The 16,626-nt window shown below is 48.5% G+C and overlaps 1 protein-coding gene across 4 annotated transcripts in view; it reads right to left on the bottom strand.

The window, feature by feature from the left end:
• The window catches only part of TCEA2 (transcription elongation factor A2), a 35,775-nt gene extending 19,404 nt beyond the window's left edge, over nucleotides 1–16,371 (bottom strand). Inside the window, exons 1-4 of one of the 4 annotated variants that reach the window (XM_053249010.1) lie at nucleotides 16,092–16,371; nucleotides 10,969–11,031; nucleotides 8,096–8,201; nucleotides 6,516–6,606 (exon numbers count right to left, since the gene is read on the bottom strand). In XM_053249010.1, coding sequence (XP_053104985.1) covers nucleotides 6,516–6,606; nucleotides 8,096–8,201; nucleotides 10,969–11,031; nucleotides 16,092–16,295 — 464 coding nt within the window. In that variant the 5' untranslated portion in view covers nucleotides 16,296–16,371. The remainder of the gene's footprint in view (nucleotides 1–6,515; nucleotides 6,607–8,095; nucleotides 8,202–10,968; nucleotides 11,032–16,091) is intronic. The other 3 variants (XM_053249007.1, XM_053249009.1, XM_053249008.1) reach the window with 3 other exon arrangements.
• Between the last annotated feature and the right edge of the window lie 255 nt (nucleotides 16,372–16,626).

The raw sequence follows: 16,626 nt of genomic DNA, 5'->3' as shown, positions 1-16,626 counted from the left end.
CAGAGCCTATTCTAAGGGCCTCCAGACCGGTCCGGACCTGGGGCCAGTTCAGCGGTTTGACGCTGGCAGCGGGGGGGGGGGGGACCTTTAAGGGAAGGGGGGGTGTACTTACCCCTCCTGCCGCTTTTCCTCCTCCAGCACTCCCATTTTTAACGCATTTGGGGCAGCAGGGTACCTCCCTGCCGCTCCTTCCCCCGTTCCTCGGCAAAAGGCTTCAAAGGCCTGACTGCCCGTGCATACAACGCGCACGTGCGTCATGTCCGTGCATCGTGTATGTGCGCACGTCAGACGTGTGCACATGCGCACACACGGACGTGACGCACGCAACGTGCAGTCCAGCTTTTGATGCCTTTTGTAAAGGAACGGGGGGAAGGGGAGACAGGGAGGTACCCTGCCGCCCCAAATGCGTTAAAAAATGGGAGCGCTGGAGGAGGAAAAGCGGCGGGAGGGGCGAGTACACCCTCCCCCACCCTTAAAGAGCCCCCCTCCCCAGTTCTGGACCGCAGAGGTGCGGTTCCGTGCACACCACCTCATTCAGCAGCTGGGTACAGCTGTTGGGCAGGAGAGAGTCCTCTGACCCAGCTGCTGCTTATCACACGTGTGGAATGAGCCCCGCTCACAGGCAATCAAATATTATGCACAGCTCCCAAACTAGGGTCTCCAGCCCTAGCAATCATCAGGTGAACCACCCTAGTATTTTGGTGTAGCCGAAATGAACGCATATTCTTTCTATTTACCCGTCTCCATTTTCCTTCACTTCCTCTGCCGGCTCCCATGTTGAATTTTAGAGCCTTTGGGGAAGGGATCTTTGAGACAGAAATCTATCCTCTTGTGCCCACTGATGCTGCTCTGTAAATAATAATAACAATAATAATGGATAACATCCCGACTAACAAAGTGCCTTTACTGTGTGAGAAGCGTTGATGCAGCTGATGGATCTGACTAACGCAGCACTGGCACTCAGGCATGGGGAACAAATGCTGATTTTCTCCAGGAAGCCCTCTGTGCCAACGCCAAAACATGTTCCTGGCAGTCAGGCAGCCCTTGGGGACATATTTTGGGGTGTCACAAAGTGCTCTTGGGGGGATGCGGGGATATCAAAATTGCCACTGCCCATGCAGGAGTGCCAGCAGTGTGAGTCGAATCCAGCAGGAACAGCAACGCATCATTAATCAGAATATTCGTCAATGTTTGTGGAGAAATTTCTGTTGTGTCTAAACCACAATGAGAGGCTTCAAAAGAAGATTGCCATGCAGTTGCAGAAAGAGGCCCTGATCATGGCTACACAAGCAGCAGTATTCACATTACTTACCCTGGATTAATCTCACTGCTTTGGCTGAGATTATAAATGCTTATTACAGTGTCACATCATCTTCTGACAACCCAGTCAGTACTGCTGTTAAGTGTCCATAGAATGGCATGCTCAAGGAAGCTGAGTGAGAATGGTTCCCATAAAATTTGGGGGTCAGGTTGTCACAGAGATCAGTGTGGGACCTACATTCCAGCTCTCGGGGAGAAAGCAGCATCCTGCCACTCTGATACCAAAGGCAGCAGATTAAGCTGGAGGTCCAACCCAACTGGGGGAGGACAGGACAAAAGGAAGTTGCTGTACTGAAAATCGGAGGTGGTTTGGGGAAGCTCTACAGAGAGTCAGTTGGTAGAGCTCTGTCTCTTAACAGAGAGAGACAGAGATGGCTAGGATGCAACATTTATCTGCCTGCATTGCAGCCGTTCACAATCGCCTGCCAAGGTTAAATGAACCACAGGTCTGTTTAACTTTGGCTAAACGGCAGGTTAAAAAATTGGGTTAGTGGGGGCTGCAGCACTGGGGTTGGGAGCAATCCTGGTGCTCCCAATGAGCAGCCCAACCCAAGCTGGGCTGCCCTAGCCTGGGTGAGGCTGCTCATGTGAATGCCCTTGCAGTCAATGGGGTTGACTTCATACTCACAGAGGTCATTCACACAAGCAAAAACTGTGTTCTACCTGGGGTTGGGGGCTGTATGTGCTTCCAATTTTCAGTTTTGTGGAAGCAAGGTTGGAAGGAAACCTGGGTCGCTTTTCCTCCTACCTGGCTTCAATACAATCACTTCTACCCAGGCCTGCCTTCTACCTTGCTTCCACACAATCAAAAATTGGGAGAACACACAGCTACAAGTCCTCACTTCGCTCCTCCTTGGGCCATAGGGCCTACTCTCATAGGGCTAATCGAGAGCCGAGTAATGGGTGGCTGGTCCTGCAAAAGGCAGCAGGTCGACCTTCCAACCTGATGGCTCTACCACAGCCAGCTGAAGGAGATTTGTCTTGGTTTACCCAAACATCTAACAGGAGTTCAAAGCACCAGAAGGTGGCACTGTGCACTGGGACGCAGAGTAGGTGCTGCTTTTAAGGAACCTCATTGGGAAGGGGGAACTGTCCCACATGGAGCTGCAGCAGGCTGAAGGAAGCCTTACAGCTTGGAGGGATGTGCATGGAACCGGTGGGGGCTGGTTCGAAGGCGGGGGGGGGATAACTTTAAGGGCAGGGGAGGGTGCATTTACCCCCCCCCCAATAGCATACCTCCCTGCGCGCGCGCGCCCCCGTCTGCTCCTCGGACCGGAAGGGACCGGAAGTAGCCTCTGTACGTGCACATGTCAGGCACGTGCGCAAGATGCGCACACACTGACGTGTGCACGGGCTACTTCCGGTCTGATGAGTGGGCAGGAGGTACGCTGCTGGCCCACCAGACCAGTTTCAAGTGAGCGCCGGTGGGGGAAACGAATGGGGTGGGTGGGTAAGTGCACCCTCCCCCTTCCAACCTTTTGAACCACCTGGTGTTCAAACCCGTTTGGAGGCCCGTAAAAGGGCCTCCGAACAGGTTCGTGCACATCCCTCACTATTCTCATCAAGCGAAGACTCAGCTGAGACAAGGAAACGGTGGGGCTGCTGCTACTCAAAGCACAACTGCACAGAGGCAGCTGCACGGTGCCAGCAAGCTGTGTGGAGCGGCTCTCTGTCCGGTCTGGCAACGTCAAGCTCACCAACACAAACCACTCCCCCCCCTCCAAAAATAGAGGGGTTGCACTGATGTATTGAGCTCACTGGAGCCATGTGAGGAAAGCTTCAGTCTGAAAAGAGGAGAACTGGTCTTGTAGCAGCAAGCATGAATGGTCCCCTTTGCTAAAGGGGGTCTGCCCTGGTTTGCATTTGCATGGGAGACTACAAGGTCATTCACACAATCAAAAACCGTGTCTACCCAGGTTTGAGAGCTGTGTGTGCTCCCAATTTTCCATTGTGTGAATGCAAGGTTAAAGGAAAACCAGGGTAGAAGTGATTGAGGCTATTCTCACAACCGCGGGAAATAAGGGAGCCCAGCCCACTTTCCTGCGGTAGTGGGAACCACAAGGAGCCATGCGTCTCCCGGCAGAAAGCCCACTTAAGTTCCCCCTGCTTTAAATGAGGTTAGCGGAGTGAGCGCTCTAACCCCATTTTGGCAATTGGAAGTCGCCATGGAGCAGCTCTGTACCGATTTGCGAGACCCGCACCAGGAGACTAAAGCGAGCCTCCCAGTCTCAGGGGGTTTCCCTGGGACTTCCGGGAGCCAGGTAGCCCCTGATTCCCACAGGCCCTACCGGCTCCGTGAAGGTTCTGCGGGTGCTCGTGTGCAGGGAGAGCAGGCTTGGCCCGCTCTCCCCGTCTAACCCCATCCAGCTCACCACACTGCTCGTGTGGAGAGCCTCACTGTGTGGAAGCAAGGTAAGAGGAAAAGCTTCCCAGGGTTTCCCTCCTACCTTGCTTCCACACAACTGAAAATTGGGAGCACAAACAATTCCTAAACCCGGGTAGAACACACTTTTTGGTTGTGTGAATGCCCTCTACATGTGTGAGCACTGTAGGATATTCCCTAGGGGATGGGGCTGCTCTGGAAAGAGCACCTGCATACAGAAGGTTCCTAGTTCCCTGCCTGGCAACTCCAAGATAGGGCTGGGAGAGACTCCTTGAAGAAGTGTTGGAGGGCTAAAGGCCACCTCCAGCCTCAAAGGCAGGATGCCTCCGAGTACCAGTTGCAGGGGAGTAACAGCAGGAGAGAGGGCATGCCCTCAACTCCTGCCTGTGCCTTCCAGCGGCATCTGGTAGGCCACTGTGTGAAACAGGATGCTGGACTAGATGGGCCTTCTTGGGCCTGATCCAGCAGGGCTGTTCTTATGTTCTTAAGTGGCTACCGGTCTGTGTAGACAATACTGAGCTAGATGAACCAATTGTCTGACTCAGTATAAGGAAGTGCCCTATGTGCATTCAAATGTTACCTACACATGTGAACTTGGCCTACCTTTTATCCTCATACCTTTTTACACACATCGTCCAAGCTTCATTGTATAGACTGTTGGATTTACACTTCCCAACTTTATAAACTAAGAAGCAGAAATCTCAGCTCTTCATGAAATAAAATCATTAACCCTTTAGGTTGTGGAGAAATGCTAAATTCTGAAGCCACATTAACCAGAGGAATGTAATGGAAGCCTGATCCCTGTCTTGTATATGCCATATACCAAGTCAGACCAGTGCTCAGTCTAGCTCAGTATTTTCCACATTGACTTGCAGCAGCTTTCTAGGGCTTCAGGGAAGGAGTTCTCCAGTCCTGCCCGGAAATGCCACCAGGGATTGACACAGGGACCTCCTGCATACAGAGGATGTGCTCTTGCGGTCCTGGGCTACAGCACAATCCCTTGTTCACAGTCTTCAGGTCTCATGACCCAGAGTGAATACACAAAGCTGCTTCTTTCATGGAAGACACTTCAGAATAGACCTTGTGATGGTTCTACACACAGGGAAACCTTGAGGCTATTCATACAACCAAAAACTGGGTAGGACAAGTGTGATGGGTGATGTGCACACTAGCAATTTTTGATTGTGTGGGAACAAACAACTGGATAGGTGGAGGGAGAAGTGATTGTGTGGGAGGCAGGAGCTGGGGAGGACAGCTTGTCCTCCTACCTTGGTCAAATGCTGGGAATGAAAGCTGGGTAGGATGGCTCTGTCCTACCCAGCTCCTGCCTCCCACACAATCACTTCTCCTTCCACCTACCTAGCTGTTTGCTCCCACACAACCACAAACCGGGCGTGCACACAGCTCCCAAACCTGGGTAGGACACTTGTCCTACCCAGTTTCCAGTTGTTCGAATGGTCACCTTGTCACTATAATTTCTGGCCACACAACAAACTAGGCAATAATATGGCAACCGCTTCCTCATGTTTCTGAGCACTTGCAAAAAGGTTCCATTCACTGCATGGCTGAAGATGCAACCAACTAGCTCTCTGTGCAGCTAGACACACCACTGGATCAGTTTTAAAGGAACCACCATGCAATTAGGTGGCCACGCTGTCCACCTAAGGCATCCCTTTAAGACATCAAGGCAAAAATGCCAGAGGCTAAATCAGTGTCAATATTCTGGCCTCCTAGAATTGGGACCTCATGCGGCAGTTTGGGCTGTGTAGATCTGTACAAGGCTGATGCATAACAGACTTCTGGGATCTGCACTATCCCCGGCGTTTGTGTGCAACAGTCTGTACTGCTGTTTGGGGATAAAAGTCGTGTCCCCACAACTCAGAGCTGAGAAGTCACAGGACTGAGGCAGGGCACACTGGTACACTGGTCTCATTGCCCTCTCTCTCACTCCCCTGTTTCAGCTGAAGTGAAGCACTAAAACCCTGTGATGACAAAGCTTTAGGTTGCCTTGGGGGGAAAGAGTGTGTGGGGTGTGTGTGTGTGTGTATGCACGTGTGTTTGCCTCGATTACAAGGGGAAGGGAGAGAACAGGTTAATGACAAAGGAAAAAAATGAAACACAAAGTAAATCAACAAAACCAGAATTGATGTTTTTATTAATAAAGAAAAGCCCAGTGTGGGAGAGAATTAAGAGAGAATGAAGATGAAGCAAATACTAAACAAGGGTAATCAAAATAAACTCACAAAAGCCACCGTGTTTTGTAGTCGTTTATTGTTCCATTTACAACCGTAGCTTTAAAAAAGGGAGAGGGGGACCACCCTGATGGGTCTGCTTATAGCCACCCCCCTCCTATTCCTCAACGTTGCCTTTGTGCAGCCTTAAATGTATTGTGTCCATATGAGGTGAAACTTCCCCATTCCAACAAAGGAAGGAAAACATGCGAGCACAGGAAGGAAAACACCTCACTTTATGAGCCAGGACAAACTAGGCCCAGCTGCCTCTAGTTCCCGGCAGGCCACTCACGCCTGTTTTTCCCACCCTGCCCTCGTGTTAACAAGAGTCATAGTGCCTGCAGGCTGGCCATTCATCAGGCAGAGCTGTGAGGGCTTCACACAGCTCTACCTGATGAATGGCCAGCCTGCAGGCAACGCGGGATGGGAGAGACAGGTGCGATCGGGCTGCCGGGAACCCGAGGCAGCTGCGCCTCGTTTGGCATCCTCTGGCTCATTAGGACAAGCTGCTACTGAACTGAGGGCAGGGCAGGGCACTACCAGTTACCAGAACTCCATCTCTGGCTTAAGGGAAGCATTACCTTTGGTCTCTTGAATCGCTGCTCTCCTTTGAAGAGGAAGTTGGCAAGGAAGAATTCTTCTTCTTCTCTTCACTCTTATCCTCTGAGGCATCTGAATATGGCAAAGAAGAGGCGAAGAGAGTGAGCAGGAAGCCTAAACTGCAACCCTTTCTCTGCCATCCTAGCCTAAGATGACTTAGGATGTTCAGCCGCTTGAATGTCCTTAAATGACCCGGTAAGCTGCAGCGTCAAAGCAGCAGCTCACAAGAGGTAGTGGGTGGTATACAAGTTCACAAAATAAGAAAAGAAAAATAATGCTACTCTGTTCAATGTAAGAGACCATCACTCAGTGGCAGAGTTCAATCCCCAGTTAAAGGATCAGGTAGCAGGTGTGGGTAAAGACGTCTGCCTGGGGTGCTGAAGAGCTGCTGCCAGGCAAAGCAGGCAATACTGGGCTAGACAGACCAATGATCTAACCCATTATGGCAGCTGCATTGCTTCAAAGCAGATAACCCTGACACATGGCCCTGCTGACCGTAGCAGCTGTCAGAACTGCTGGCTCTACTCTCAAGGAAGGCACACTTCGCATCAGAGTTCTTGAAGAGCTGTCTCTCGGCTCTTGCTGTGGACCCAACGGAAATGACACTTCTCAAGCAGAGGGCGGGGCAGGATTCTGCATCCTATGAGCCTCTGGCTAGGGAGCAGCTGTTGCCGGTGCAGGCGGGGGCGGGCAGGGCAGCTTTTCTGGCAATAAAGGCTCAGGCCTGTTTGCCCAGAAAAGGGTCAGGTGCACTGTTCCCTCTAACAGGGATTTCCAGATGTTATTCACTACAGCTCCCAGCATCTCCAGCTGCAATGGCCTTTGGCTGGGAATTATGGGAGATGTAGTCCCCAGTATCTAGGAATCCCTGTTAGAGAGAATACAGGCGACATTTCCCTAGGCACTGCCTACAGGCACTCCTCATGCAGGAATATTTGCCCATGGTACCGAAAAGACTGTAATGCTCCCTGGTTATGAGCACAGTCTGTGTCACAGGTTTAGAGGCCAGTCAGTTTTTCAAATTAAACAGTTGTGATTTGTGCTAAATAGAAATTGAATTAATAAAATAATAATAATAATAATAATAATAATTATTATTATTATTATTATTATTATTATTATTATTATTATTATTATTATGAATGCAGGCTTTGACAGATGGTACAATAAAGAAAAGCCACATGCCCCGGAACACCAGGTACCAGATAACACTATCGGGAGGGGCGCTTGCACTCTGCTTCCTGCTTGCAGGCTTCCCAGATAACACCTGGTTGGTCACTGCAGGAGGAAGAAGGCTGGACTGGATGGGCCTTTGGCCTGATCCAGTAGGGCTTTTTGTTCTCATGTTCTAAGTAGAGCCTCCATGTTCAGAGGCAGCACCTCTGAATGCCAGATAAGAAGGAACAAAGAACAGGGGAAGGCCGTTGCCTTCAGTGCCCTGCATGCGAGTTCTCCCTGACATCTGGTTAGCCACTGCTGGAAAAGAAGTAGCTGGACCCTTGGTCTGATCTAGCAGCTGGGCTCTTCGGATGAATCTCTCCAAACATGTTCAGTCCCTCACCTAGGAGTTTTTTCCAGGCCTTGATAAGCGATTTGGCAAGTGTGATCACTTCTTCATCTGTGCTCTGCTTCCGGAGGGCATTCACAGACATTCCAATGCGGGTCGACTGCGAAGCAAGAAGCCAGTTAGTTCATCACATGGCCAGCGAGACAAAGGTCCTCACAGCACAATTAACAGTGCCAAAAGTGTCAGCAGGCCTCAGGTTACTTGACAGTTTCCACTGGCACTATCACATTCAGCAGCAGTCCTAATGTTGTGGATGCTTTAGAGCCATTACCTCATTGAGCCCAGCAAGAATATATTCCCGGGTACTGCCTAGACCTTGGCTTGGCTTGGTTTTGCCCTTTCTCCTCCTCTGGGACATCCAAGGTCTTTCACAACTAGAGATAGGATGTTGCGTTGCATGGGACTCGCCAAACACAGGGAGTCTTGCAATGAAACTGATCGGCAGCAGGGTCAGCAAGAACAAAATAAGCACTTCTTCATGCAACTTATAAATTCAGTGAGGAATTTATGGCCACAGGACTTTGTAATGGCCGCTAGAAAGATCGCTGTCCAAGAGGCTGAGGAAAAAATCAGCCGGGTTTGCTCATGTGCAGGGGCTGATGTTCACAGATTTATTTATTTGTCATATTTATATACCGCTCTGTATAGAATGTCAGGGCAGTTTACAATCTAACCAAACAGCAACTAAAACCTAAAAATCATATAAAGTAGATTTAAATTACCCCTTAAAAAACTTTAAAATTTTAAAACATCATAAACTAAAAGCCTGATAAAACAGGTGTCCTTTCAAATACCATTTAAAAACAACCAAAAATGTTGAGATTCCGATTTCATTTGGGAGTGTTCCAGAGCTCAGGGGCAACCCTAGAGAAGGCCCTGTTTTGGGTTGCCACCAAGTGAGCCAGTGGCAATCACAACCGGACCTCCCCCAATGATCTTAATGGGCAGTGGGGTTCCTGAAGAAGAAGGTGCTCTCTTAAATACCCTGAGCCCAAGCCATAAGTATTTGATCCCCCACTTCCACCAGAAGAAGGCCCCTGAGGGCTGCATGACCATCAGAGACCTACTTCTGGATTTCATGGAACACTTCTAGGGAAAGGAGGGATCCGTGAAGACCACCCTAGTGAGTGGTCCCCTATGCTTATGAAGTGGTGTGCAAGCACTGTGCATCTGCCATTTTCTAGCTGCCTGTGCACAACATTAGGGTGTCAGCCTGTCTGTTGAAGGCTCAGAAACAAAGCAGGGCTGTGGAAGGCGTTTGCAGGGAGTAGGAGTGAGCACAAATGGTTGGTGCCAAACCAGGGCCGGTTTGTCAGTTCGGTCCATGATCAAAGCAAACCAGGCCTGGTTCAGGTGAACTGGTTCAGCATGATAAGGGGGCCAGGCAAGGCAGCAAGTGAGTAAGCAAGCTGCTGACCTGGCCACCATGGCGGCGGCCGCCACTACTCACCCTCCCAGTGGTCCCAAGCAGCACACTCCCCCGTCTTTTACCACGCCGCCAGCTTGGCAGCAGCTCAGTTCTGGTCTCCATGCAAGTGGGGGCCATTTAGTCACCCACTGTACTTGTAAAGGGGACTCCGGTGAGGATTCCCCTTTATACAGGTGAAACTCGGAAAATTAGAATATCGTGCAAAAGTCCATTAATTTCAGTAATGCAAATTAAAAGGTGAAACTGATATATGAGACAGACGCATTACATGCAAAGCGAGATAAGTCAAGCCTTAATTTGTTATAATGGTGATGATCATGGCGTACAGCTCATGAAAACCCCAAATCCACAATCCCAGAAAATTAGAATATTACATGGAACCAAGAGGACAAGGATTGTAGAATAGAACAATATCGGACCTCTGAAAAGTATACAGTGTACTGTGCTTGATTGGCCAGCAAACTCGCCCGACCTGACCCCATAGAGAATCTACGGGGCATTGCCAAGAGAAGGATGAGAGACATGAGACCAAACAATGCAGATTTGCTGAAGGCCGCTAATGAAGCATCCTGGTCTTCCATAATACCTCATCAGTGCCACAGGCTGATAGCATCCATGCCACGCCTCATTGAGGCAGTAATTGCTGCAAAAGTGGCCCAAACCAAGTACTGAATACATATGCATGCTTATACTTTTCAGAGGTCCGATATTGTTCTATTCTACAATCCTTGTCTTCTTGGTTCCATGTAATATTCTAATTTTCTGGGATTGTGGATTTGGGGTTTTCATGAGCTGTACGCCATGATCATCACCATTATAACAAATTAAGGCTTGACTTATCTTGCTTTGCATGTAATGCGTCTGTCTCATATATCAGTTTCACCTTTTAATTTGCATTACTGAAATTAATGGACTTTTGCACGATATTCTAATTTTCCGAGTTTCACCTGTAAGTGTATCCCCTAAAGTGGTTCAGCCCAACTCAAGCGGATACAGAACCAGCCAAACCGGTTCCCTGCACATCCCTAGCAGTGAGGCACAGAAGTACAGGTTCCCACAGATCCCCGTGACGCCAAGTCCATGCCAACCTTGCCCTCTACCTTGATCCTTTCGAAAATATCCCAAATCTTGTGAAAACTGCTAAAACCACAATATGTTGTACAGGCAATACAAATTAACTTTAAATTATGACATATACATTTGGGGTTTCTTTGCGACATAACTTGGGAGTACTTGGGGCACAGTGCACAGCCATCACTTATTCCAATACTTTTAGCCACTACTGGTAATAATATGTAACACTATGAGTATGCAGGATTCTGCACAGACCTCCCAAGTGGCCTTGCAACCTACTTTAGACAGATCAGCAGGTGTAGAGGGAGAGTTCAGGGGCTGGCAGCAGGGTAGAAGACAGGGGGTATCCAGCAGCGTGATTTACCTGCAGCAAGTTCAGGGTTATTGGCATACTTTTCAGCTCCTTCAACAAATCCATTGCCCCTTCCTGAAAAGAAAAAGAATACTATGAGCTACAAATACTTATAATTAAAATGAATCTGAAAGGCTTCTAAAAGATCATCTGAAATGAAGCCTAGCAAAATACTAACTAAATTCCCGGAGGCACAAAATTGTTTCTGGAACAGAAAACACCACCAGTCAAAACAGAAATTCTTGCTCTGAGTGACAATTGCTATAAACTGTGTCATGGTTCTCAAATTCAAGCCAGTATTTCATTTTTCCAGAGAGGTGGTTTTTGCCTGGTAGCAAACAAACATATCTGAAGTAAGTCCCACTGAACTCAGTGGGACTTACTTCAGAGTAAACATGTACAGGTTTCTTGCACTGTTAATGAGGTTGATCATCCACATTGGTACCCTACCATATCATGCCTGGAAACTCTTATTTCACAGCCTTATCACAGACATATCTTTTCAGTATATTGTGAAGAGGCAACCCAGGGAAGAGCAAAACAAAATAACCACAGCCTCTTGCTAATGCTCAGAATTCGACATATATCAGGTCTATGGCCATGTTCCTGTGATCTATGACAGCACAAATGACAGCCATCACAGCCTTTGGATAACAGGAGAAAATTGTGCCAAAAATAGGCATTTACTATTTTGACCATGATACCTACACCTAATTAAGTCAGAGGACATTCCCTCCCCCTCTCTGCACCCCCCACCCCACCCCACCAAAAGCAACAACAACAAGCTGGAGTTTCCAAACCAAAGTTTTTCTGCATCAAAGTCTGGTTGTGCAGAAAATTCAACTTATAGCTATTTGCATACAGAAATGAAGGTCTACACCCACCAAAAAGAGAGAGAGAGAGAGAGAGAGCGCAGTTCATGGGTGCCAGATAAAGCAGATTGAATGAACTTTTTAAAAAAATCCTTAAAAATCCAAAGATTTATTTAATAGGTCTGTAGATCTTAAGATATTGGTTTATAAGTTAAATCAGAGTTTCCTCTGGCATCTGTGGATGTTTCTTCCCTTTTCCCTTCTTCCCTTTTGTTTCTTCCCGTTTGTGGATGTTTCTTCTCTTTTGTCCAACTTGACATGTACACAGAAGAAATGTGCAGAGGCTAATTTTCTGCAGAGCTAACCAGACACATGTCAGTCTGGAATGTCAAGGAGTTTTGGCAGCCCGTCCCGTCAGATGGAGCTTTCTAGCTCAATCCAAACAGTAAATACTCTGGGCTTTTGCAGAACATAAGCCTACAGGTGCCTAACCGCAGAGGCAGGAAGAGGCCTAAAGTGCCAGAAGGTTTGGTTTTTTGATCTCTGTAAAGAGGTTCTGTTTCTGATTCATCTCTGAATGCAATTCAGTCAGCAGTGCAAAATCAGAGGCTGTAGAAAGTTCATTCTGGGCAAAGTGAGAAGGTCCAGGAGTTACAGCAATATCCAGAATGCCCGATTTGCCATTTAGGAAAGCTCAGTCCTTTTCATCTTTGTAAAAAGTCAGAAACTATGAAGTCATTCACACAATCGAAAACTCTGTTCAACCCGGGTTTGGGAGCTGTGTGTGCTCCCAATTTTCGGTTGTGTGGAAGCAAGGTAGGAGGAAAACCTGGGTAGAAGTGATTGTGTGGAAACAAGGTAGGAAGAAAAGCTACCCAGGTTTTCTTCCTACCTTGCTTCCACACAAGCACTTCTACTCAGGTTTTCCTCCTACCTTGCTTCCATACAGCCGAAAATTGAATACAGTTTTCGATTATGTGAATAACCTCCGTATGTCCATTCAAGTCAGGTCCCACACAAAACCTAGAGTGGGTAGATTCCTACTTTTGCTGAAAAGATTTCCATGGCCTCTTTGAAACATGGCATGTCCAAAGCAATTGCCTTTACCCAGGATATCTTAGTAGTCACTTTATTTATTTATCAATCAATCATATTTTTATACCACCTGATATATACATCTCTATGTGGTGCACAAAATTTAAAACATACTAGCTGGCCCGGGAGCGGAGCATCTGCGCCTCTAGTTCTCTCCCCTCCTCCCTCAATCTTGGCCCTCCCCCATCCCTCTTGGCTCCCCCCCCCCTTCTCAGCCCCACTCCCTCATTCTCGGCCCTTCCCCTCAGCTCTTCCCTGTTCACAGCCGCCGCTTTCCCGCCTTCCCGCTTTCTTGGCCGGCCATTAGCCTGCCCGTTCACTTTCCCACAAGCAGCCGTGGCAGACACACAACCAAAAAAACGAAGTGGTGGCTCCATAAGCGGGCTTGCTGCTGAGTGGCTCCCAGCAGTTCTCATGACTAGCAGAAACCAGGCTGGGCTTCCTTAGCCCAGTTCCTGCTGGTCGTGAGAATAGCTCCAGAGCTGAGCGAGATGAACTAAGGACTTGACTCAGTAAAGAGCAGCTTTCTATATGTGAACCTCCTTCTCCCACCATTCAAGAGCGTACAGACAAGTTGCTAAGTTCTGCACTGCTACTTATACCTGTTGCCATAAACTAATCAGTGATAACTTGTTGGTTTAATATTGGTTTAGTATTACAGTTTTGCATTGTAGTTTAATAGGGTGGGTCTTTTTTTACAATGTTTATGCATAATGGTTTAGATTGAGAACGTAAGATGGTATTGGTTTCTGTATCCCATCTATTTCTGCTCATCTGATAGCTAGGAATGTGGATGATCTGCAAACTCTAGTAATTAAAGTCAAGGAGAACAGTGAAAAAATGGGACTACGACCAATATAAAGAAATCTAAACTAATGACAACGGGTACAGCAACCAGAAGTGACAATGAAGACACTGAAGTGGTGGATAGTTTATTCCTTTTAGGATTGACTGTCAACAGTAAATGATCTAGCAGTGAAGAGATATGCTGCAGACTAGAACTTGGTAGGGTTGCAATGAAGGCCTTGGAAAGGATATTTAGATGCCGTGACGTGTCTACACCTACCAAGATTAGAATCGTTTGGACAATGGGTTTCCCCATGACACTCTATGGATGTGAAAGCTGGACTGTGAAGAAGCAAGATAGAAAAAGCATTGACACTTTTGAACTTTGGTGCTGGAGAAGACTTTTGAGGATACCATGGACAGCCAGGAAAACAAACAAATGGATCACAGAACAAATCAATCCAGAATTTCACTCGAGGCACAAAAGACCCAGCACCTTTAAGAAGTCCATAATGATGGGAAAAGTTGAAGGGAAGAGAAGAGAAGAGGATGACCAGCAGCAGAAAGGGGGATGGACTCGATTATGACAGCAGTGAATGCACCACTGAGAGATCTTAAAGGCCAAGTTGAAGACAGATCATCCTGGAGAGAATCTATCTATGTGGTCGCTAAGAATGAGATCTAGGCCACTCTCTGCCTGACTTCCCTCGCAGGGTTGTCTTCCCTCACCATACCTCAGAAAGGACATTATACAACTAGAAAGATGCAGAAGAGGGCAACCAAGACGATCAGGGGCCTAGAGCATCTTCTTTATGAGGCAAGGCTACAACACCTGGGACTTTTTAGCTTAGTAAAAAGATGACTGAGGGGACACACGATAGAGTTCTGTAAAATCACGCATGGAGTGGAGAAAGTGGATAGAGAGAAATTTTTCTTCCTCTCATATAACACTAGAACCAGGGGTCATCCCATGAAACTCAGCTCAGAAATTTAGGACCTGCAAAAGGAAGTACTTTTTCACACAACGTATAATCAACTTGTGGAATTCTCTGCCACAAAATGTGGTGACAGCCATCAACCTGGATGGCTTTAAGGGGGGTTTAGATAAATTCATGGAAAACAGGTCTATCAATGGCTACTAGTCTGAGGTCTATCAATGGCTACTAGTCACCTCCAGACTCAGAAGAAAGATGCCTCTAAATAACAGTTGCAGTGGAGTAACAGCAGGAGAAAGGGCATGCACTCATCTCTTGCTTGTGGGCTTCCCAGCAGCATCTGGTGGGCTTAGTGTGTGAAACAGGATGCAGGACTGATAGGTCTTGAGCCTGATCCAGCAGGGCTGTTCTTATGGGGGTTGGGCGCACACACATATCATTAATTCAATGTAAAATATAAATATTTTACAAAAATATAAAATACAAAAAAATGTAAAATATATAAAAATTTGCTGCCTGGTTAGTTTGTAAAATATTTATATTTTACATCTTTTTCTTTAAAAATTGTTTTGTTTTGAACCACCGTGTGTACCCTGTGGATAGAATGCCAGCCTGCAAATTTCAAGAGGAATAATTAGAAAACATAAGACCTGTAAACGAGCAGCAAAAGGCAGGGGAGTGGGGAGGGCGTAACTTAGGGATGTGCAGAACATTCCAAGCTCAGAATGTTCCAACCCAAAACAGGCCTCTTCGAGTGTTCCAAGCTCGGCACAGAACGCCCTTCAAACGAAGTGCCTGTTCCAAACTCTGAACAGAACCCCGGTTCAAGCAGCAATGTTCCAAGCACCATTTTTTACCCCAAAATGGCACTCTTCTGGTCTCTGTGCATGCGCATCAGCCATTTGCATGGTCACCATCATGGAAAAGCCTGCTGTGCATCCACAGAGCCCCAAGTGCCATTTTGCTATCCAAAATGACGCCTGGAACATTCCAGAACAACTGGCTCAACAGAAAGTTCCGGGAATTTGTGTTCTAAGCTCGGGACCGAATGCAAATATGTGCACATCCCTAGCAGGGCTGGAAGCAAAATATGTTATATGAGGCTCACTGCTGGAGGTTGTGAGGAGTAAAGTGGGCGGGGCTACTTTCCTAAGAAAGCAGGGGCGGGGCTAATGGCAGCGAATTGCGAAAGGGGGCGAGGGCAGGTGGGCGGGGCTGAGAGTCTCTCTGAAGAGGAGACACCGCTGCCAAGGGGTAGGGGCGGGGCTGACCATGAAGGGCGGTTGTGGGCGGGGTTGGCAGTTTGAAATTCGCGCGGGGGGGCTGTGGGCGGGGCTAGGAGGCTGAGGCGAAGCGCCGCAGCTGCTCCCTCCGCGGTGGGGATAAACCCCTCGCTTAGGAGGAAGCAGCGAGGCTTTCGGGCGGGGAAGGGGGCTGTCAGCCGCGGGGTGGGCAGCCAGGCGAAGGGAGCCTTTTTGTCCGTCAGGCTCGCGGAGGAGTCACTCACTGCGGTTTTCTTGGCCACCATCTTGTCAAGCCGCTTGGCTATGCGCACGATCTCCTCCTCCCCGCCCATGGCGCTGGCTCCTCGGCTCGCCCCGCTGCGAGGGCGTGGGCAGGGGGACAATACAGGCGGAGAACGCCGTGCCGCAGTCCGGCCCGCCGCGGCAAAAGCAGCAGACGAGCTCCCAGCGCCAGCTACTCTGCGCATGCGCCAGCGCGGAGCACGGTGGGGGTTGTAGTCCTGTCGCGCCCCCTCAGCTCCTTGGGCGGTTCGGCTCGTCCCAACAGGGCTGGACTCTCGTTCCCAGAGGGCGGCGCGCGGGAATGTTCGTTTCCGCAAGGCATGCTGGGAGGTGTAGTTTGACGCAGGGGTGCTCCCGAGCTTTGTTGCGGGGGGCGGACTACAAGACCCGTTGGCACAAGTTGGAAAGCGGAGCGAGCGAGCAAGTGAGCAAGCGGGGGGGTGGGGTCGGCAAGAATGGGAAAAGGAATAACAGGATTCGTCCTAACTCAGTGGTGAAGCGTCTGCTTTGCATGCA

The sequence above is a fragment of the Hemicordylus capensis genome, chromosome 4 (assembly GCF_027244095.1).
Source record: "Hemicordylus capensis ecotype Gifberg chromosome 4, rHemCap1.1.pri, whole genome shotgun sequence".
In the NCBI taxonomy this organism is placed as follows: Eukaryota; Metazoa; Chordata; class Lepidosauria; order Squamata; family Cordylidae; genus Hemicordylus; species Hemicordylus capensis.
Note: the sequence above shows the minus strand (reverse complement) of the source record. Positions and strands in the feature narration are given on the sequence as shown.